Source organism: Ranitomeya variabilis, chromosome 6, assembly GCF_051348905.1.
Source record: "Ranitomeya variabilis isolate aRanVar5 chromosome 6, aRanVar5.hap1, whole genome shotgun sequence".
Taxonomy (NCBI): Eukaryota; Metazoa; Chordata; class Amphibia; order Anura; family Dendrobatidae; genus Ranitomeya; species Ranitomeya variabilis.
Genome location: NC_135237.1, coordinates 94,282,667 through 94,305,391, shown reverse-complemented (window position 1 = coordinate 94,305,391; position 22,725 = coordinate 94,282,667). Strand labels below are relative to the sequence as shown.

The following is a 22,725-nucleotide window of genomic DNA, read 5'->3' as shown; positions in this document are numbered from 1 at the left end:
GAGGTTTTTATTCCGTAGTACCAAAAAACGTTTTGGCCTAGTATGGCCTTCGTCAGTTACTACAATATTACAAAAGGTGAAAACAGTAAATACATCTGAGAACTAAATACATAACAAAACAGAGATCAGAAAAATAAATAAACAAACAAACAGAGGTATATACAGTGAGCAATGAGGTCATGGTCTATCCGTAACTGAAAAGCTATTCAAGGAGCCACATAGCATACCTAAACCCACCTAAAGGTGAATAAAGTAAAGAGGAAAAATGGCGCTGAGCGTACCGTACAGTAGGGTGTCTGGAAAAGCGCTCAGTGAGCGTAGTGGATCCGTTGGTTAATCACTATAATGGGAAAAAGAACGCGCCTTGTAATATAGAGATGTGCCATAAGTCGTGCACTATACGTTGTGTAAGTGTCCCCAAGTGGTAACCAGTACCTTACAAATAGTCCGCTATAGGGATAATGCTGCTGTGAGCTGTGGAGGAAGGGTAACATATGTCAGGGTTGAAACCAAACTTTCGTAGCGTCCTGGTCCCGCTGTATGGGGGACAGTGGGGATACCGCGGGAAATATTACCTTATGCGGTCCGGGTCCTGATGCGATGTCCACCGCTGTCGGCGTGAATGCCCGGGTGAAAGAACGCCATAGCGACGCTCCTTATGTGCACGCCGGCAGAGCCGGAAGTGAAGTCCCGGAGTGACCTCAAAACACTGCCGTGACTGACACAAATGAAACAGCCAATGAGGAAAGCTGAAAATGGAGGGCGGGACTAATGGGGATGTGCTCAGTGTATGTGGATCTAGCAGAGGATCCTGTTAGGTACGTTCAAGGTGATAAACAGCGCGGATGAATGTGGGAGTGGTGATCGCTCTTATTTTATCCGCTGTGCCCGGAGATCAGAGGAAGATCCTGGCGTTTCAATAGAGATGGCTCTAGGGAGACAGATAAATATGTTAGAAACATAATATTTGCGAATGTACAGTTACCAACATTATGCAGATTATCAGTGAACACCGATTGAAGAGAGCTCACAAATAGTGGAACCTGTTGGAGTGCCCATGAGTGGCGGATAGAACGAGCCCTTTAATGTTTATAAAAATGATACAATGTCATAATCTCTGTTGAGACCTTTAGGGTGTAAGGTATCAAGGGTATGGATCCAGAAGGCCTCCCTTCGTTTCAGGGAGGTCAATCTGTCTCCTCCACGTCTGGGGGCTGGAACCTGCTCAATTACTTGAAACCTCAGCTGAGAAATATTATGGCCTTTGGATATAAAGTGTTGTGGGATAGGTAAAAGCATATTGCCACGCCTGATCGTGGATTTATGCTTAGAGATACGTTCCCTGATGGGCCGGGTGGTCTCACCCACATAAAGCATACCGCAAGGGCACTTAATGAGGTAAACTACGTATTCCGAGTTGCAATTGAAATAATTCTTAATCGAGAAAGATTTACCAGAGCGTGGATGATGAAATGAATCACCCTTTAAGACATTACTACATTGAGTACAGTAGAGACATGGGAAAGTCCCGAACCGAGGGTTCTGGAGGAACCGTTGTGTCGGTAGCTTCTTGTCTGATCCTGCATCGGCTCTAACCAGTGAATCTCTGAGGTTACGGGGCCTTCTAAAGCATGGGAGAAATGGTTCCCTAAATTCAGGGATGTTGGGGTGAGCGGTAGTGAGTAGGTGCCAGTGTTGGCGTATGTTTCTATGAAGGATATATGCAAACGGATGGAAGGAGTGGATAAATGGAATACGGTTGTGCGTCTTCGGTCTATTGTTCTGGCTGATGATGTGAGAATCTTGGAGAATAGAATCAGGATAACCCCTTGCCTGGAACTTCGCTTTCATTTCTGACACTCTTTGTGGCCGTAGCTCATCATCTGACACTATGCGGGACACCCGCTGGATTTGAGATTTGGGGATCGCTTTTTTAATAGCTCGGGGGTGCAAGCTCTGAAAATGTAGTAGGCTATTTTGATCTGTATTCTTTATGTGGATATCAGTGCTTAGTGTGCTCTTATGGTCCTTGATGACCACCGTGTCCAGAAAATTCATTCTGTGTTGGTCATGGGCCATGGTGAAGGAGATACCAGGCCATGCAGTATTGAGAAAATCCACAAAAGACAAGAGGGAGTCCAACGTGCCGCCCCAAATGCAAAATATGTCATCAATGAAGAGTTTCCACAGTAACACGTTACTACGGAAACGTAAGTCCGGATAAATTAGGCTCTCTTCGAAATCTGCCATGTAGCAATTTGCGTAAGGGGGCGCCACGTTGGAGCCCATCGCAGTCCCCCGTGTCTGTAAGTAGAACTGGTCCTGGAACAAGAAGTGATTGGAATCAAGAACCAGTGTAAGTAGTTCAACACAGAGGTCAATTTGTAGTTTGTGGGTCCCCGTTGTTGATAGGAGTTTTTTGACGGAGTTAATAACCTCTTCGTGAGGTATGGAAGTATATAGGTCTTTCACATCCAGAGATGCCAAAATGGCATCCGCTGGTATACTACCCATGTTCCATATCACTCTTTACTTTATTCACCTTTAGGTGGGTTTAGGTATGCTATGTGGCTCCTTGAATAGCTTTTCAATTACGGATAGACCATGACCTCATTGCTCACTGTATATACCTCTGTTTGTTTGTTTATTTATTTTTCTGATCTCTGTTTTGTTATGTATTTAGTTCTCAGATGTATTTACTGTTTTCACCTTTTGTAATATTGTAGTAACTGACGAAGGCCACACTAGGCCGAAACGTTTTTTGGTACTACGGAAAAAAACCTCAAAGTTTGATTGAAGTTGAGTGCCGGGTTCTTTATATCTATGCTTATAAGGTGTGGGAACCTACCCGTGCACCTCTGTAGCAGTGCTCACGTCTTTTGATTCACACGTCTGGAATTGCCACGGAACCACTAAACACTAGCGTTTTGCAAGTGTAATTAGCTTGCAGAACGCTAGCGTTTTCCAAGCGATCTGTAGCATCGCTTGGAAAACTGATTGCAGGTTGGTCACACTTCTCAGACATAGTGCTTGACAAGTGTGACCAACTTTTTACTATGCAGCATCAATAGTAAAAAGATCTAATGTTAAAAATAATTTAAAAAATAAAAACATGGTTATTCTCACATTCTGACGGCCCCCGATCTCCTCAGTGGTGCACGCGGCGGCTTTCGTTCCCAGGGATGCTTTGCGCGAAGGACCTTTGTGACATCATGGTCGCGTGACCGCGATGTCATCCCAGGTCCTTCACGCAATGCATCCCTGGGAACAAGGTATGGAAATTCAGTCCTGGCATTTGCAATCACACAGGCCCATGTTGTCGCTGTCCCCATGAACCAGATGGGATATATTACTAATATTACCCTGGATGGAGGAAAGGAAGATTTTCTACAAGACCAATATTTCTAATGATACTCGTAGCCTGCTGGGGTAAGTGACGGAGTCAGTGACTTTGTGCTCCATCACAACTCTTAACAGTATGGATATCTTGAGAACAAGGATTCTGTTAACAACGCAGCAGAAAAGGCGGCCCGTGACTGGACAGGCCCTTCTGGCATTTGCCAGAATTGCCAGATGGCCAGTCCGGCCCTGCTGGGAACGGAAGCCGCCGCATGCACCGCTGAGAGGCGGGAGGACTCTGGGGGCCATCGGAAAGTAAGTTTATCCCTATTTTTTATTTTAATTATTTTTTTTTTTTACTTTTGTGCCCAGTCCGTGGAGGAGAGTCTCCTCTCCTCCAGACCCGGGTACTATCCGCACATAATCCACTTACTTCCCGCATGGTCGGCATAGCCCCATGTGGAAAGTAAGCGGATCAATAAATTCCTATGTGTGCGGAATCGCCGCGATTCCGCAAAATTAATGAACATGCTGCATTTTTTTCTGGAATGCGTTTCTGCTCCGGAAAAAAATGCAGCATGTGCACAAAAAATGCGGAATGCATTCTAATAATAGGATGCTTAATGTAAGCGTTTTTTAGTGGTTTTATCATGTTTTTATAGCGGAAAACCAACGAAAAAACATGAAAAATCCTGAACTTGTGCACACAGCCTAAGAATAAACTGGAATGGACAGAGCAGTGAAAAAAATAGAAAGGGAGCTTGTTATTTTTGTGCCCTTGGTCACCTTTAATTTCTTCAAATTGTGTCTGTCTGCCGGTCACTCCTGCAATAAGAACTAAGTCTGTTCTCTAAACAATTTGTAAGCAATTGTGGAATAGAAAAAAACATCTGGTCACCAGACTTTTCCTGTCGAAGCTGCCAAATGCTGGATTTCCTATTTGTAAAGTGTAGTACAGTAAGAAGACTTGTCCCTCTCTAGTCATGTCCTATAAATTACTTTCTCAGGCATCGGTCTCATGTGGGCCAAGTTTATATCAGTCTACAGTAACCGCAGTTGCCTAAATTTCCCTGTCTATGTGAACAGAAGAGGCTGCATGTTGAAATTAAGCACAGCTTGTAAATACTTCACATTTTTGTGCTATTTGGAGGATGAAGCGCCCGGCTCTGTTCTATATCACCATGTCATTCAGCTAAAGTATACAAAAATAAGTTAAACTCGCATTATTTATATCATGACCATTTCTAAAACTCACAGACTGTATGGCTGCTGATACATTTTACTACAGGCACCTAATGATTCATCAGGGATAAGGTATAACAGAGCTTTTAAAACCCCATAGAAGTCTAAATCATTTTCACCATTCAGGTATGGACTACCAAGCAGAAGATTCATTGGTGGCATCTTGGATCCCTTTATCTTCATGTTTCACCTAAGTGCAGTTCACTATAATTTTAGGACCTACATAACATGTCAAATTATCAAATTTGATTTGTTTCCTTAGCCATAAAGAATTTGTATTATTTCCTCAATGCATAGATTTGGTCAATATGATATAATTAATGCAAACAAGGCAATGCCTCTCTTATAATTCAGAAAAGTACCTCCCTAACCCAAATAAAGCTTAGGATTGCATGGTGATGTAAGGGGTTACAAGTACTGATGCACACCCCTATCCCTTTAATTACGTTCCGGTTCAATGTGATGTATTGATACTGTATGCGTCTCCTCGTCTAGTACTGTGTACATTATAGTATATATGATAACTGTATATTATTATAGCTGCTTTTGCACTTTGTAAATTGTTTCAGTATAGGGAAGGTGCAGTGCCCATTTCTGGCCACTAGATGGGAGGCATTGTAGTGGACGTAGTATAGATAGAAGGTACATATAGTAAATAGTTAATATGGGAGGGGTCTGCTGTGTGGGTAAGCCAGGAGGATTTCCTGATAGTGGGCCTCAGAGGCCAGGGAGTCCGGACAGTCCAGATGGGCTTAATGCCCGATGCAGTACAGTGACCCCATAACGTTAACGAGAAGCCCAGCCATACAGGGCCAGTAGGCCAGAACAACAGCAGCAGAGATAGTAGTGATAGTAATAGTAGGAATTGGAGCTGCAGGAGAAGTCACAGCAGTACCGAAGGGCAGGTCGCTCACCAAGTGGCAGATCATCGCATGGGCTGATGCCATCAGATCTGGGGCTAAACGGCTGAAGGAACCCACAAGCGCAGAGAGTCTGAACAGGAGGGACGCTGAGGAACCGTATGATGCGGTCCAACCCGGGCACGTGCTGTGTGACAAGGAGAGAAGTACAGGGAGAGAGAAAAATGTGTAGTGTGGAATCTGTGGTTGAAGCTGTAACAAAGATGGATGTGCTGCAAAAACAAGAGAGTAAAGTTTTGCATTTGAAGTTTGAAATGGACCCTGTGTCTTTATATGCAACAACGGCAGCAGTTGATCTTCAGCCAGCCCGATGGGATGCTGCAGAAGGAGAAGCGGAAGGTATTCTGCATAGGGGACACTATATTCATGTGACGGGAGAGCAGGGCGTGTTAAAGTATAGAAACTCAGCCACGACTATGGCCCTGGCCCTCCCTCACAGTGACATGATCTTTCTTAGTTTGCATTTTGATTAAAGTGTATTAACCCAATGCTACTCTTTTAAATGTACACTGAATTTCAATAAGCGTCACTGCAACACAGCATCCAAAGGTAATGTGACCTAGGTGCCCCAGCAGCACCACTGCTGCCAGGCAAAGCACTCTGGAATCTGTCCAAGGTTACTACATCATGGCAAAAGAATAATTGACACAAGTGGTCATCACTGATTTAAGTTATATACTAAAGGGAGGGGAAAGTAGAGGAAAAGCTACGTGAATTAAAATATAACTTTTATTGGGTAATTATTAAACTGATTTAAAAGGTTACTGTAGTATCATATATAAAATTAATATATGGCTACGTAAGTCACTGTATTAAAAAAACAAAGGTCTCAGTATGATAATACAGAAGACAATACAGTTATGTCACTCTGCATAAGATACTAGCCAATGTCCCTCTAATGTATATTGGATATGGATAATAGGTAGAAAGCCAGTAAATAAATTAGTACTAGACTAAGTAATGACAGATTTATAAATGACCTACAGCAAACCACACTTTACGGAACCAGGTGGTGACAGATTCATATATGATCAGAGTGAATAAGATACAATTTAATTAGCTAAGTAGTGAAAGTTCATAAATGGCCATAATGAACTGGATTAAAATTAACAATAAAAAGGTCAAAGTCTTAAGGTCTCTGCTCTACTGTATGTATGCTGTAAGCCCTAAAGCGATTACCATACTTGTCGGACTATAAGGGCTATGTGCACACGTTCAGGATTTTTCGTGTTTTTTTGCTATAAAAATTCAATAAAAATGCATAAAAAAGCATACATATGCATCCTATCATTTAGAATGCATTCTGCAATTTTTGTGCACATGATGCGTTTTTTTCCGCGAAAAAATGCATCACGGTAAAAAAAGCAGCAGGTTCATTAATTTTGCGGATTTTTCACGTTTTTCCAGCTATTTAATGCATTGGGAAAAAAACGCCAAAAAAGGGCACAAAAATGTGTAAAAAACGTGAAAAAAACGCATACGGATTTCTGGCAGAAATGTCCGGTTTTTGTCAGGAAATTTCTGCAAGAAATCCTGATGTGTGCACATAGCCTTAGACTCACTTTTTTCCCAATTTGCGTAGTTTCCGGGCACCACCAAACCTACCGCACCAGCCTGGGATGGGAGCCAGATAATCGCTGGACCACCGAACACCTCCTGAGACCACAAGTGATGCCGATCCGCCCCCCCAGTAAGACGAACACCCATTTGACGCATTCATTTTTTTTCCCTATTTTCCATCTGAAAATATGGGGTGCATCTTATGGTCAGAAAAATATGGTATAAGCGCAGGAGCTGAATATGAGTGGGGTCCCATGAGCAGAGACTATGGCTAGTTTCACACTAGCATTTTGAGGAGCTGCGGAGGGCTGCAGACTTCCTCTGTGAAGCCCCGCCCTCGGCCACACCTCCGCCACTAGCTCCACCTACTTCTGCATGGGGCCTGCGTACCTATCTTTAACATTAGGTACGCAGGTCGTGCGGCTGTATGCGGATGCTTCCATATGCGTCGTTTTGACGATGCGGAGAAAAAAAGAAATTGCAACCAGCTGCGTCCAAAGCTGGTCGCCGCATCGTCAAAACGACGCATGCAGAAGCATCCGCATACAGCCGCACGACCTGCGTACCTAATGTTAAAGATAGGTACGCAGGCCGCATGCAGAAGTAGGCGGAGCTAGCGGCAGAGGTGCGGCCGAGGGCGGGGCTTCACGGAGGAAGTCCGCAGCCCTCTGCAGCTCCTCAAAACGCTAATGTGAAACTGGCCTAACAGGACCACCGCAGCTGCACAGTGAAGCACATATAGCAAGAGAATAAGTCACCATCAACAGAATGACAGAACGCACGGCTAGGTGTAAAACAAGCCAATGCATGACCAGTTACAGAGACTGTCCTGGAGCAGTGTTGTCCATGAAGTGAAAATGGAAACACCGCGCTCCAGAAAATCAATAGTACTAGCTCACCAATTCTCTCATTGCACTGTTTAGGGATAATGGAGAAAGACACAGGCTAATGCACCATGTGTCAGTACGAGGACTGCAAGGAGGGATGAACTGAGGTCCCTATTCAATTGCTCGCCCTATCTAAAATTAGACAGGTTATCCCTATAAACTGAGAGAAGGTCCCTGACACGTGTTTTCCCGATTTGTGTCAGCTTTATCTAAGTGCAGGATCCACTGCGTTTGCAGCTTATTTAAAGCTCTGCACATTAGCGGGACATTCGATAGTATCTTATTCAGAGTGACATAATTCTATTGTTATCTGTATTATCATACTGAGACCTTCGTTTTTTAATATGGAGACTTACGTAGCCCTGTATTAATTCTATACATGATACTACAGTAACGGTTTTATTAATAATGAGTAGTGTTGAGCGATACCTTCCGATATGCAAAGGTATCGGATTGGATCGGCCGATACCCAAAAAATATCAGCTATCGCTGATGCCGATACCCGATACCAATGCATATCAATGGGACACAAAATATCGGAATGGTTCCCAGGGTCTGAAGGAGAGGAAACTCTCCTTCAGGCCCTGGGATCCATATTCATGTATAAAATAAAGAATAAAAATAAAAAATATTGATATACTCACCCCTCGGACGGCCCCTGGCTCTCACCGGTCCAAGCGTCTGCCTCCGTTCCTAAGAATGCAGAGTAAAGGACCTTCGATGACGTCGCGGCTTGTGATTGGTCACGTGGCCTCACATATGACCGCTCACGCGACCAATCACAAGCCGCGACGTCATCACAGGTCCTACACTCACTGCATTCTTAGGAACGGAGGCTGCCAGTTACATCGCTAAGGTCCAGGGTCCGCCGGAGGGGTGAGTATATCCATATTTTTTATTTTTATTCTTTATTTTTTAAATGAATATGGATCCCAGGGCCTGAAGGAGAGTCTCCTCTCCTCCAGACCCTGGGAACCATACACTGGGAACTTCCGATTCCGATTTCCGATATCACAAAAATATCGGAACTCGGTATCGGAATTCCGATACAGCAAATATCGGCCGATACCCGATACTTGCGGTATCGGAATGGTCAACACTAATAATGAGCCAATAAAAGTTAGATTTTAATTCGCATACCTTTTCCGCTCCTTCTCCCTCCCTACCTCTAGAATCTGTGCCACGCCACCCAACACTGCACCACAGCAGTAATGGTTGCTAATCAGCATCAAAACAAATGAACAGGCCACAAAAACTCTCAAGTCATTGTAGTGACCCACAACCTACCACACGTGCACAAAAATCCAAGCCAAGCATGTCTGCTACCTGTAAGCGATTACACAGCCTCTTTATAGCCAAATTCCAAATCTAAAATAGTTGTGTAACAATTGAAGAAAAATTGCAGCATAGTGTGTTTAAAACATCCAATAAGTTTTTATTCTGTTTTATCGTTGCACTTTTTATTTTTATTATGTTGTATCTACGTATGACATCACAAGTAGTTTTGATGTCACTCCCATTATCACACCCAGCTCACTTGAATCATAAAAGCTGATATTTGGAATACTTCTACTCCAGTTATTATTCCAAAAGCGCTTATGATTCTTATCTGGCTTGGATGTTCTACTACTATTATATTCTAATATTCTGACTTTACATTAGATATAATTTACTAAACTTAGTAACACAAACTTGGCTCCAACAAGTGGCTGCATCTGGTCATCCTTAAGAATGCAGACAAAAAACAGAGACCATGCAACACCCCTCTGTAATTAAATATTTAGTCAGTGGATATGATAGGATGAAATAATAGGAAGGATATATAATCCTATAATTCTTGTTCCAAATAGGTTTGTAGGAGTAATACTTTAACAACACTATCTACCGAGAAATCTTAATCCTGGCTATTCACAATTAAGTCTTGATGTACATCTAGTGTTTATTATATATGAATCCATTTATGTGAATTTTTAAATAAATATTTGCTTTAGAATTGCGAATGTGGTGTGTTCCTCATATTAGGATTCTTACACTATTTAGGGTTACAAATAAAACTCCAAATATTGTTACATTTATATAATATTTTACATTTGTGTTTTCATTTTTCTGTAGCAATGATCTTATAAAGGTAATTAAAAAAACAACTGATTAATGGAGGTGCCAAAAGCTTAACCTCCACCAAGCCAATATTATTAGACTGTTGTAAAGATAGGTTACTAATTTTATAGAACCAAAAAACACTTTAAGTTCCATAACAGAACTAGAAAAAGTGGGTAAAAAATTATATACAATGCTTAAAAAATAAAAAGCAAAGTACAAATTCTTACAAAAAAAAATTAAAAGGATTGCCTGTGTAAAAGTAGTAATAAAAAATGCTATGTAATTAGTACATTGGCTTATTCAAAATGACCTGGAAAATACAGTTAACCTACTTCTTATACCTGTTGGGGAGACACCAAACCATAAAAAACAGTGACAGAATTAATGTTTTTATTCCATCCCCCCAAAAAGATTAATAAAATGTATCCCATAGTGCGAAAAATAAGTTTTTGATACACTGCCGATTTTGCAAGTTTTCCCATTTGCAAATAATTGAGAGGTCTGTAATTTTTATCGTACATAAACTTCAACTGTGAGAGACAGAATATAGAAATTAAAAACAGAAAATCACATTGTATGATTTTTACATAATTAAATTGTATTTTATTGCATGAACTAATTATTTGATCACCTACCAACCAGCAAGAATTCTGTCTCTCACAGACCTGTTAGTTTTTCTTTAAGAATCTCTCCTTCTCTGCACTCATTACCTGGATTACTTGCACCTGTTTGAGCTTGTTACCTGCATAAAAGACACCTGTCCACACACTCAATCAATCACACTCCAACTTCTCCACCATGGCCAAAACCAAAGAGCTGTCTAAGGGCACCAGGGACAAAATTTTAGATCTGCACAAGGCTGGGACAGGCTACAGGACAATAGGCAAGGAGCTTGGTGAGAAGTAAAGGACTGTTGGCATACTTATTAGAAAATGGAAGAAACACAAGATTACTGTCTTTTTCGGTCTGGGGCTCCATGCAAGATCTCGCCTTGTGGGGTAAGGATGATTCTGGGAAAGGTCAGGAATCGGGCTCATCAAAAATAAACTAATACCTCTAAAAAATACCTTTTTATTAATTTGTCATTAAAAAAACACACTACAAAAGTGAGCCAAACGGAAAAAATAATGAAAAAAAATTTTTTTTTTGATCTGTAGATTATATAAAAATTACAACAGCACCAGTATAACCAGGCCTAATTGACCCTTGTTCACCCTAACTGAAACCCTTCCTAACAGCGGAGGTCGGCACCCTCTTGGACGCAAATGGCGCCCCCGCTCAACGGTGGCTGTCCCTCTCGTCCCTAAAAGACCCTAAGATAGACATACCACAGAGAAAGCCAACACCTGTGGCACAACTTAAGTGAAGTCCTATAAGGGTCCAAATCAGAGATAAACTGTAGGGATTTATTAATGTCTTTTGCCACCAGGGCCAAAGGGGAATACCCAAGGAAATCAAACCTTCGTTTTGAGTGGTCAATTATTGTTTTAGTGGGGGAGAAGGGGGAGGGCGGGTAAAATTATATTAATCCTTTACCCTCCACGATCCCTATTTACAGAGTCCCTTCCTAACTGCAGAGGTTGGCACCCTAACCCAATACACGCCAGTGGCGCCCCCGCTCCCCGATGGTTCACCCTAGATAGCCCTATAACATGCCCTTTAACTTCAAATTAAGATAGTAATATATAGAGAAACAAGGAAACAAATTAGAAGGGTGCGGGGGAGGAAGAATTTATATAACCAATATACCCAAATGGGCTGCCACCTGGTGACCAATAAAATAACCACTCAATTTACGATATATAGTGGTGTCTTTACTCTATTGCATCGTTCCCAAACAGATCAGTACACTGATAAGTATTATTCATATTACATATCTCGGACTAGCATTGCTTCTACCAAATCTGCATCATCTTAGTTTGTACAGGGCTTATTATCACAATATGGGGGCAATCAATCAGCTGGAGTATGAATGGGACCCATAGATATGGCATCCCCTCAACAATTCTCATAATTATAATGATGTTGCTCCATACCATTAAAATATGTCACGTAAATCACCACATGCAATACTGCTGTATATCAATGTGACAGCCTACCCAATACCCCTACCCAAATATGTCAGCAAACTGAAATTTCCAAAACAAACTTAGTTTTGATGCACTAGATCAGCATTGCCTCTGCTTCATCCTTATTCCCTCCTATAAAATGAGTTCTTCAGGAGGCAAATGGTAATTTCAGTGTTCCCTCAGAACATCAGAGTTTCAGATGACGCCTGGTGTCAGGAATCAGCCCAGGACTACCTGGAAGGACCTGATCAATGACCTGAAGAGAACCAGGACCACAGGCTCAAACATTACTATATAAAAATAGGAAGAAAAAGACAGCACAATAGGATTTTAGCCCAGGGAGATATATAGGTGTTTAAGTGAGGTTATACTAACCTGATTTAGTTGTGTATACACAATATTTCAATCACTTATACATCCAGTTGCTGCACGTCCAACGCGTCATTAGACGGGAAAACACAGATAAGGAAGATTTGTGGATAATCTGCGCTGCTGGTATCCCATATAATAAGTCCAAATACAGACCGAAAGTACATGCGTTTTTTCTTTATTTAGTCAATGCGAAGAAGTATGTAATACTTAATTCATGCAATAAAATGAAAACTAAATATGTAAAAATCATGCAATGTGATTTTCTGGATTTTTTTAAAAGATTTTTAAGATTCTGTCTCTCACAGGTGAAGTGTACCTATAATAAAAATTACAGACCACTCTATTCTTTGTAGGTGGGAAATCTTGCAAAATCGTTAGTGTATCAAATATTTAATTTCCCCACTATATCATACAATGGCAACTGTCAAATCATTCTTGCCAGATTTCTCAGATCTTCAAGAGTCAGTAAATCTACTTGGTCTGCCTAAAAATTGACAGAAATCAGTGATAAAATCTCAGGAATGTAGGTTGTAGTGCTGAGGAGACATGGAGTGGACAGAGAATGGGTGGAATCTAGTGATGAGCGGACGTGTACATATAACGCAGGGGTGGGGAATCTTTTTTCTAGCTAGGGCCTTTTGGATATTTATACCATCCTTCGGGGGCCATACAAACTCCGCCCACAAAGTACAGGCACTGGTGTCAGGACATAATCTTTCATTGCATGCCCTTCAGTGTTCAGTAGTGAACACTGTGTGTGTGCTAACAGAGTAAGAAGAAATTAATGAGCGGGTGGCAATCAAAATACAGCTCCTTTCCCAAGAATGTGGCCCCTGAGAATCTGCTCGGGGGCCTGATAAAAGGTGATTGAGGGGCGAAAATGGCCCCGGGGGCCTGAGATTCTCCACCCCTGATAACGTGTTATCCAAACATGCTCGGATGTTTTCTGAGTATCTTGGTCGTGCTTGGATAATATATTCGAGTCCCTGTGGCTGCACATTTTGCGGCAGTAGACAGCCGCAACACATGCAGGGATTGCCAGTTACTTCTTGACTGTGGCTTTCAGCCACCATACCCCAGCGCAGACATACCTCTCACCACCTTCAGTCCATTTAAAGTGTCATCCCCTATGAGTATTGACTACTCATCTTCCACTTAAACAACACAACATTTATCTAATGAAGGTCCATGCGGACTGAATCGTTATCCACCAGCTGTTCATCCACGGACTGTAAATCAATTCACCTTTTGAAACATATCCTTCTGAGTGCCGAGTTTAATTACTACTACAAAAAATTTTGAAGGCATGATGCACATATTGCGAGGCTTACCTTCTCCCAGCACAAACTTCCATAAGTTTTCAGGTGTGCTTTAAACAGATGAGTTTCAGGATACCATTATCTGGTCTATGGTAGTCTAGTTTCCTTTTCTATACTTGATTTTATCTGTGTTGAAAATGGACCTTATAGATTCTCTTGGCATGATACACAAAGGGCAGAAAAATGGTTGCACCGAGAACCTTAGATTTTCCGCCTGGCTTTCTAACGTTGTTTGAAAATATGTGGTGTCATAGACCTAATGGAAAACAGAACAATTAGCTGGATAAGGGGCAAAAGGAGCAATTGTAAGCACACAGTGCTCTGTAATATGCTAAGAGGATAACAATTTTGACGGGAGGAGCAGGAGTGCTTCTTTAGGTAAAATGTTCTAGTTTTGTGGCAATTGTAGCAAGGAAACGATTACGTTGACCGTATGGAGCTGTGAGCTACTCACCTATCGCATACCTTTTTCTTCACCAGCCCATCGTCCCTAATGACAGCCGTTAGTCTGTCCAGTTGGTTTTTTGGTCCGTATGTGTTTGGAATGATAAATAATTTGACGACGAGAGCCACATTGCCGCTGAGAGGCATGTAAATACAAGCTGCTTATTTGTAAGAATCTTCCAGATTTTCTGTATTATTTCCATGGTAACTATCTAATGAAAACCCCACAGCCATCTGTGCACTTTGATTGATCGTTTTACAAGGCAGAAATGGTTTTGTTTAATGTTAAAAAAGAGCATAGAGACCCACATACTAATAGATACACATGTACACACACATCCATAGGACCCGCAAACTCTCATTTATTATTATTAAACCACTTAATGTCTGTGCGTCCGCATGAGGCTTTGTAATTTAATGTAAATGAGCCATTGATCGAAATGTCTTAGAATGAATCTAAGCCTAAATGTAAAATATTTTATACTTTGCACATTAGTGGCCCACAGTCTGCTATTACGAAGATTGCATGTAATATGTAATATGTAGCATACTTCTTTTGTAAAAGTCACACTACCATCAATAATAAGAATAATTGGTCTAATATTTTGTAGACTTGCGTTTCTAAAGAAGCAGTGAAAAAAGGCAAAAATATGTGAAAAATACATACAGTAGTATAATCACTGCCACCTAAACAGTTACGGCAAATTAATCACCTTAGGATGGCAGGTATATATCAATCAGTAATGCAGCTTGCTAGACCTTGAAGCCCACCTTTTATACCCTCGGTCAACAGAACCCACCTTCCTTTACTATATACGTTATCACAGTAAAGATTGAAATATGCTGATGTCTGCGTTCTGGAAGCTTAGCAGCAGAGATACGACAATAAGAATTTGTAACCTGAAGTGCCAGGATCTCAAGGAAAAGTCTGTAAGAAAAGGGCCCTCAACTATCTATATGTGTTTTATAGAGAAAGGGTATCACTTTATGGCACCACGGCCCAGTTGTGACAGTTACCTGAGCACCCATATAGTTTCATTCCTGAGGGCAACACAACAGCACACTGCACCTAATCAGAAGAGGCACTAATGATGAGATACTGTTTGGCACGTGCCATACCCTCCTTACTACCATAGCAGAGGCACAGCTTACATCTGCAATAAGTTCCCCAGGAATGACAAATGGTAACATCTAGGACTTCACTTTTTGCAGATTTTCATGTGTCCAGCTTTCCTTACAGTGTAATAGTGATAACAATAGTTTTATCTACAGTGACTTTCGAAAGTACCTCCCTCCGGCATTTTTTGTGTTTTGCTACTTTACACCCCGAAACTTCACTTTGTCACTTTGGATATTTCTTTATGAGCTTTCCGCATCTTGCCATTGGGATTTTTGCCCATTCCTCAAGGCAAAACTGCTCCAGCTCCTTCAAGTTAGATGGTTTCCTCTGTTGAACAGCAATCTTCAAGTCTGACCACAGATTCTCAATTGGATTAAGGTCTGGACTTTCTCTAGGCCACCCAAAACATTTACGTGTTTCCCCTTAAACCACTTGAGTGTTGTTTTAGCAGTATGCTTTGGGTCATTGTCTTGTTGGAAGGTGAACCTTCTTCCCAGTCTCAAATCACTGACAGATTGAAACAAGTTTTGCTCAAGAATATGCCTGTATTTCGCACCATCCATCTTCCCCTCGATTCGCACCATTTCGATGACCCTGCTGCCAAAAACCCTTCCCACAGCATGATGCTGCCACCACTGTGTTTCACTGTGGGGATGGTGTTCTTGGGGTAATGAGCTGTGTTGGTTTGACATCAGACATAGCATTTACCTTGGAGGCCGAAAAGTTAAATTTTAGTCTCATCGGACCACAGCACTTTCCTCCATATATTTGGGGAGTCTCCGACATGTCTTTCAGCAAACTTAAAATGGGCCATACAATTTTTATGTGTAAGTAAAGGTTTTTTCTGCTCACTCTTCCATAAAGACCCCTTTATGGTATGTACGGATTTTTGCGGTCATATGCACAGATACTCCAGACTCTGTAGCTTCTTCAAGGTTACCTTTGGTTTTTGTGCTGCCTCTCTGATTATGGCCTCCTTGCCCGGGCTGAGAGTTTTGGGGAGCGGCCCTCTCTTGGCAGGTTTGTTGTGGTACCATATTCTTTCCGTTTGATAATAATGGATTTGATGGTGCTCCAGGGGATAATCAGATATTGGGATATGTTTTTATAACCCAACCCTGACTAGTACTTCTCAACAACTTTGTCCCTGACTTGGTTAGAGATCTCCTTGGCCTTCAGTGTGTTTGGTTAGTGGTGACTCTTGCTTAATGGTGTTGCAGCCTCTGTGGCCTTTCAGAAAAGGTGTGTATATACTGACAGACCATATGACACTTAAATTGCACACAGGTGGACTTCCTTTCACTAACCATGTAACTTGTTAAGGTAATTGCTTGCACCAGAAATTTTTGTAGGGGCTTCATCGCAAAAGGGGTGAATACATATGCACATGCCAATTTTTAGTTGTTTGATCCCACAAATTTAATCTATATTTTTCTCACTTCACTTCGCCAACTTAGACTATTTAGAGTTTATGCATCACACACAAATCGGATTAAAAAAATATTTTAACACGGGTTGTAATGTAACAAAATAGGTAAAAAGCCACTGTATATAGTGCCAACATATTCCACTGCTCTTTACAATTAAGCGGGGACATGTACAGACAATAAAGACATTACGAAGGAGCATATAGTTCAACAGTTACAAGAGGAGTGAGGGTCCTGCTCGCAAGCTTACAATCTATAGGGACATAGGGGGACACAATGGGTAGAAAGTGCTTATACGGTTCAACCATCATTACAGTAAACAGGAGTTCTCAAATAATGCTGCATGATCCGGTCATCAGCCAGTATTTGTCTACGCGCAGTTACCAAGTGCTATTGGGTGCACAGAGGATGTGGAGGCATAGGGACCAGATTCTGAGGAAAATTTAGAAAGGGGGTGCAATGTAGAGTTAGATTAATGAAGTGAGGTGACAGGCCTGTCTAAATAGATATGTTTTTAAAGCATGCTTAAACATGTAGGGGTTAGGTATTAGTCAGATCATCTGAGATAGCACATTCCAGAAAACTGGAGCAGTAACAGAGAAGTCTTGGAAACAGAAGTGGAAGGTTTGGATTATGGAGGATGTTAGTCTTAGATTAGCTGCAGAACTAAAAAAACAGGTAGGGAGATAGACAGAGGTGAGGGAGGAGATGTAGGGCGGTACAGAACGGTGGAGAGCTTTCAGATATGTTTATGATGTTCTCTATAGTGGATGGGTAAGTTTTTTACATTAGTGTTTGTAAGCCAAAACCTGGAGTGTAACAATCAGATTAAAAGTATAATAGAAACATGTCACCACTTCTGTATTTCTCACCCACTCCTAATTTTGGCTTAGAAATACTGAGGTAAAATACTCTCCAAATACTGAACATGTGAATGTGGCCTAATTGTGTCACAATGGATGCACCCAGTAAACTAAATGGTACATCGTTGGAATCAGAGTCTCTTTTCCTACATTATGCTGCTCTCACATGAGGTAGCAAAAACCTAGTTTCAGATTCCCTTTAAGGTGAGGGTGATGTCAGGACAAAATTGGTATCATTGACTATCCTCAGCATAGAAATGGTACTTGCAACCAAATCTGCTGATAGTTTCTCCAATAGGGGCAGTATATAGAGAGAAGAGGAAGAAGCCTATAAATGAGATCTGAGGAACCCCAATAGTAAGGGGAAGAGGAGTTGTGGAATAGACATGACTCAAAGTTTTGGTGAGGTCCCCTGCACTGTGACCCCCCCCCCCACTATGTTTAAAAAAAAAGAGCAATCTGTACCAGTTTCAAATAAGTGCAAGCCCACTAGTTGTATCTCAGAAAAAAACACTAATAGTAGGAAAAGATAGGAAATGGCAAACAAATGCATCTATCTATCTATATATCTATCTATATCTATCCATCTACCTATTACACTGCGCAACAAATTTCAGTGAAATTCTTGTCTCCTGAGAAAATGTTATTGTATCTTATAGAGTTTGATATGCTGAACACGAATATGTGCTCCAAAAGTCTGTATCATGTAAGGTTTTTAACCCCTTCATGACCGGAGCTTTTTTCGATTTTTTTGTTTTCGTTTTTCACTCCCCTTTTTTCCAGAGCCATAACTTTTTTATTTTTCCATCAATATGGCCGTTTGAGGGCTTATTTTTTGCGGGGCGAGCTGTCATTTTTAATGATACCACTTTTTATTGCCCGTTATTGTATTTTAATGCAATGTTGCGGCAACCAAAAAAACATAATTGTGGCGTTTTGATTTTTTTCATCTCTACGCCGTTTAGCGATCATGTCAATTTTTTTTTATTGATAGATCAGGCGATTCTGAATGCGGCGATACCAAATATGTGTAGGTTTGATTTTTTTTTTAATTGTTTTATTTTGATTGGGGCGAAAGGGGGGTGATTTGAACTTTTATGTTGTTTTGTTTTTTTATATTTTTAACCCCCTTTTTTTTTTTATACTTTTGGTATGCTTCAATAGCCTGCTACATAGAGGTGATGCTCAGATCACCTCTATGCAGCAGAATTACAGGCTTGCTATGAGCGCCAACCACAGGGTGGCACTCATAGCAATCTTCCATCAACAACCATAGAGGTCTCAAGGAGACCTCTGGTTGTGATGGCAATGCAGTGATGACCCCCGATCACGTGATGGGGGTCATCGCTGCACGTATTTCTGGACTTTCATTTATAATCCGTGTCAGATGTTTCTCGATTAAGATTCCAGCAATAGCCAGCCAGCATTGACGTACTCCACTTTCCCTGGTACCATTTCTCCATCAGCACAATGTCTTGGTGAAATCTTTCACCGTGTTCATCGCTAACGGCACCAAGATTGGCTGGAAAAAAAGTCCAAGTGAGAATGTAGAAAATGCATTTTTAGTGACATATTGAATTTCATCTTTTGATTCCTCCCCTGCCCAGGAGCTGTGGTATGCTCAGTACACGGTCAGCCGAATGATTCACTGCGCCTGCGCGGAATTCGTATAATAAGTGCTTGTATATGTGTAGATCAGCGATTTATGTTATTTCAGTGGAAAATTCAGAATATACTATTTCAGAAAAAGTTCATATATGAGTTTTTAGAATTACAACAGAATATTATAATATTTTGTATCATTTCTCAAAAACCTTACGTGATTGGAAAAATCTGAAGTCATTTCAGCATGAAAAAAATCTATCAGGAACACTCAAAATTGTCCGATGGACAAAACTTTTGTAAGACACAGAAAAAAACTGAGAAAAAGAGGAAGCAGCACACTATTTCTTTAGTGCACAAAAAGCTGTTTTTAATGGCCCATTATGTGACATTTTGGCTCTGTATGTGATCCTTCTTCTATCTATCTATCTACCTATTATCTATATATCTATCTCCCATTATCTATCTATCCATCTATTTATATATCTATCTATCTGTCTATCTCATTGTCTATCTATTTCATTATCTATCCATCTATTTATCTATCTATCTATCTATCTATCTATCTATCTATCTATCTATCTATCTATCTATCTATCTCATTATCTATCCATCTATTTATCTATCTATCTATCTATCTATCTATCTATCTATCTATCTATCTATCTATTATCTATCTATCTATATGACTATCTATATGACTGTCTGACTATCCATCTAACAATTATCTATTCATCTCTCCACATTATGTGTATTAAATAGGTTGACCCTGATTTCTAGTGTGATTTATGGATATATTTGCATACCTTTTATTTGTGAATCTTACAAACATTACAGGATTAGTCCCGTCTTTTACATTTGAAGCATATGATCTACCAGCGCTGGGGTCCTGGGTTCAAATCCTGCCAATGACAGCATCTGCATGTTGTCTCCATTTTTGTGTGGGTTTCCTCCAGGTACTACGGTTTTCTCCTCCAAAGACATACTGATAAGGGATTTAGACTCTGAGCCTCAATAGGTGCAGTGATGATGATGTCTGTAAAGTGTTTTGAAAATGGCGCTGAATAAAAATGCTAATAATAGATAGCGGTGCAAGCAGTGCCTCAGCGTGGACCTACATTGTATTATTTATTATGTACGGTATGCATTATCTCTGAGTAAACTAAATTAGACAAGTCCTACATCTCAAACACATTTAATTATGTGTATATCTAATAATTTTTCTAACTACAGAGCAATGAGGACATTTTGGGGTATATGCCATAATATGAATACTTTGGTAATAATGTAGTTTTCATAGTGCTGTCATTTAGATGATAATATAGTTATAATTGAGTGTCATGATTTTTTTATTTACTTTTAAAATAAAAGGCAGTATTATTAGGGAGCAATATTGTGCAGTATACAGTGTTCCAGAATTTATCAGAGCGGAGAAAAGTCCTGAGTTACATCTATGCAGTATTATGTTTAGCTGTGCAATAATGGACAATTAAGCTCCATTCCTGTGACGAGGGCCTACCTGAGTCTGGCACGCGGTAGAGCATTGACGGGCAATCACCATTATCTGCAGCCTATTGATTCTAAGTGACCAGAGACATTGCCTCTGAAAAGACTTTGCGGTTTCCATTTTTGAAAGTTGTCAATCTCACTGACAATGTCACGGGGAAGGCCAAAGATTGATGGGACAATGGAGGCCAACCAATCTGTCACCATGAGAGTAACAGATTAAGTCGTATTGGCAGGCTGTTGGGAAAATGTTTGCATTGCAGCTGTTTGTACTTTTACCTGTTGTCTTGCCCACTTCCCCTCCTTTGTATGGATCGCCGCGGAGGAAGCAATGTATTGAACTCCACCAACAATAACCGAACGTGCAGCTATTGTTTTAGCTGATGGGGTATTCTGACCTTGTGTTTATTTTCTACATATTCTGCATTTTATTGACTTGCGTTATATACGTCTGACAATGATATTATCGCGTGGATGTAATAATTTACGCAATCTATCTTTTTAATTTAGAGGAAGGTAATCACGTGAGCGCACCTGGGATATCCAAGCCGCTGAGTACCCCTATAAGCCCGGCTCCGACAAGCAGTCCTCCAGGTGATAACAACATAGCCTTAATTCTCCAGGCTTAATGTATTCATGTCGGTGAAAGTTGTCCGTCTGCTCTGGATGTTGTGTGGCAGCTAATACTTAGATCCATTTAGGATTCACAAAACACACTAGAGGAGGATTTCTAAAGTAAGCCGGTTTATACAAGGCATTCCTTCCTGAATTACTTTGTAATGACTCAATTAGCTTTCATTTCTGCACAAAGGAGATTTACTTGCATAAATTAGCTTATCATCATTGAGGAAGTGTCACCGCTAAAGGACAGTTTCTAGATACAACATGCAGTCTCTGTCACACCTATGAGAATGTAATATAGACATCTGTGTATACTTTGTGCTTGAACAGAACAGACTTCTGCCATTCAGAGGATGACAGGGGACAACAAGTAACCCAGGGGACTGGCAATGTAGACGTTTGTGAAAAGGTCAACTTGACACAGGCTCTGACAATCGACCCACAGTTCTGTCTTCTTTGATAAAAATCAGATAAACCTAAGACCACTAATTGATCTGCAGCCTGTTTAAATGTTGGCCATGCATATCTTCATTGCATATGATTAGAGCAAAAAACAATCGAATTGGAGAAAAGAGAGGCCCACCGACTACAACAGATGAATAGAAATGAGTGAAGGACAGAAGTCGGGAAACAAGGAAGTTCAGCTACAGCGTGTTACCGTAGTATGATAGCGTATTGTTAATCATCATATGCCTTCCCCTAAAATTGGGACATATTTGGGCTAAAGTCTTAGAATTGCTTCTTGCCATCGAACTGCTCGTGGAGTAAAAGCATTTTTATATTGCCAACAGCTATTTGTCTCGACTCTCACATACACTCAGCAAAAGCCTGTATGTGTTCTGTATGGGGAGAGGGGAGTAATTCTCTGCCAGATAAACCACCAGATGTATTTCTCCCGAGAGCAAAAGGATTGGGCATGTTCAAATCTACCTGATTAAAGAAATGATAAGGAATCCAGCTCAACGAGATAGTGAAAAAAACCTTTTCTTTATTCACTTGGAAAATGTGTTCAGTGGAGGATAAAAATATCAGCAATTGCAGAGAATAAAATGCGATATCAACGCGTTTCTGGTGTCCAAGCACCCTTAGTCCATGACAGCTCGTTGAGCTGGATTCCTCATCATTTCTTTGATTCTTCTACGCTCTGACACAGCTGTTCCGTGCTCCAAGTCTCCAAGGATGTCGAACATGGTGAGCTGGACTTTGTTTGATTTCAAATCTACCTGCCCTATATTTTTATCCTTTGAAATCTGTCATAGGGTGAGAGACTGGAGGCCCCCATATACCTTACGTGATTGCCAGATTTATTCAACATTAATCTAATATGTATGGCT

The 22,725-nt window shown here is 40.8% G+C and overlaps 1 protein-coding gene across 1 annotated transcript in view; it reads left to right on the top strand.

The window, feature by feature from the left end:
• The window catches only part of SKAP2 (src kinase associated phosphoprotein 2), a 339,596-nt gene that overhangs the window by 259,562 nt on the left and 57,309 nt on the right, over window positions 1-22,725 (top strand). Inside the window, exon 10 of the mRNA XM_077268802.1 lies at window positions 21,281-21,364. Within this exon, the coding sequence (XP_077124917.1) occupies window positions 21,281-21,364 (84 nt within the window). The remainder of the gene's footprint in view (window positions 1-21,280; window positions 21,365-22,725) is intronic.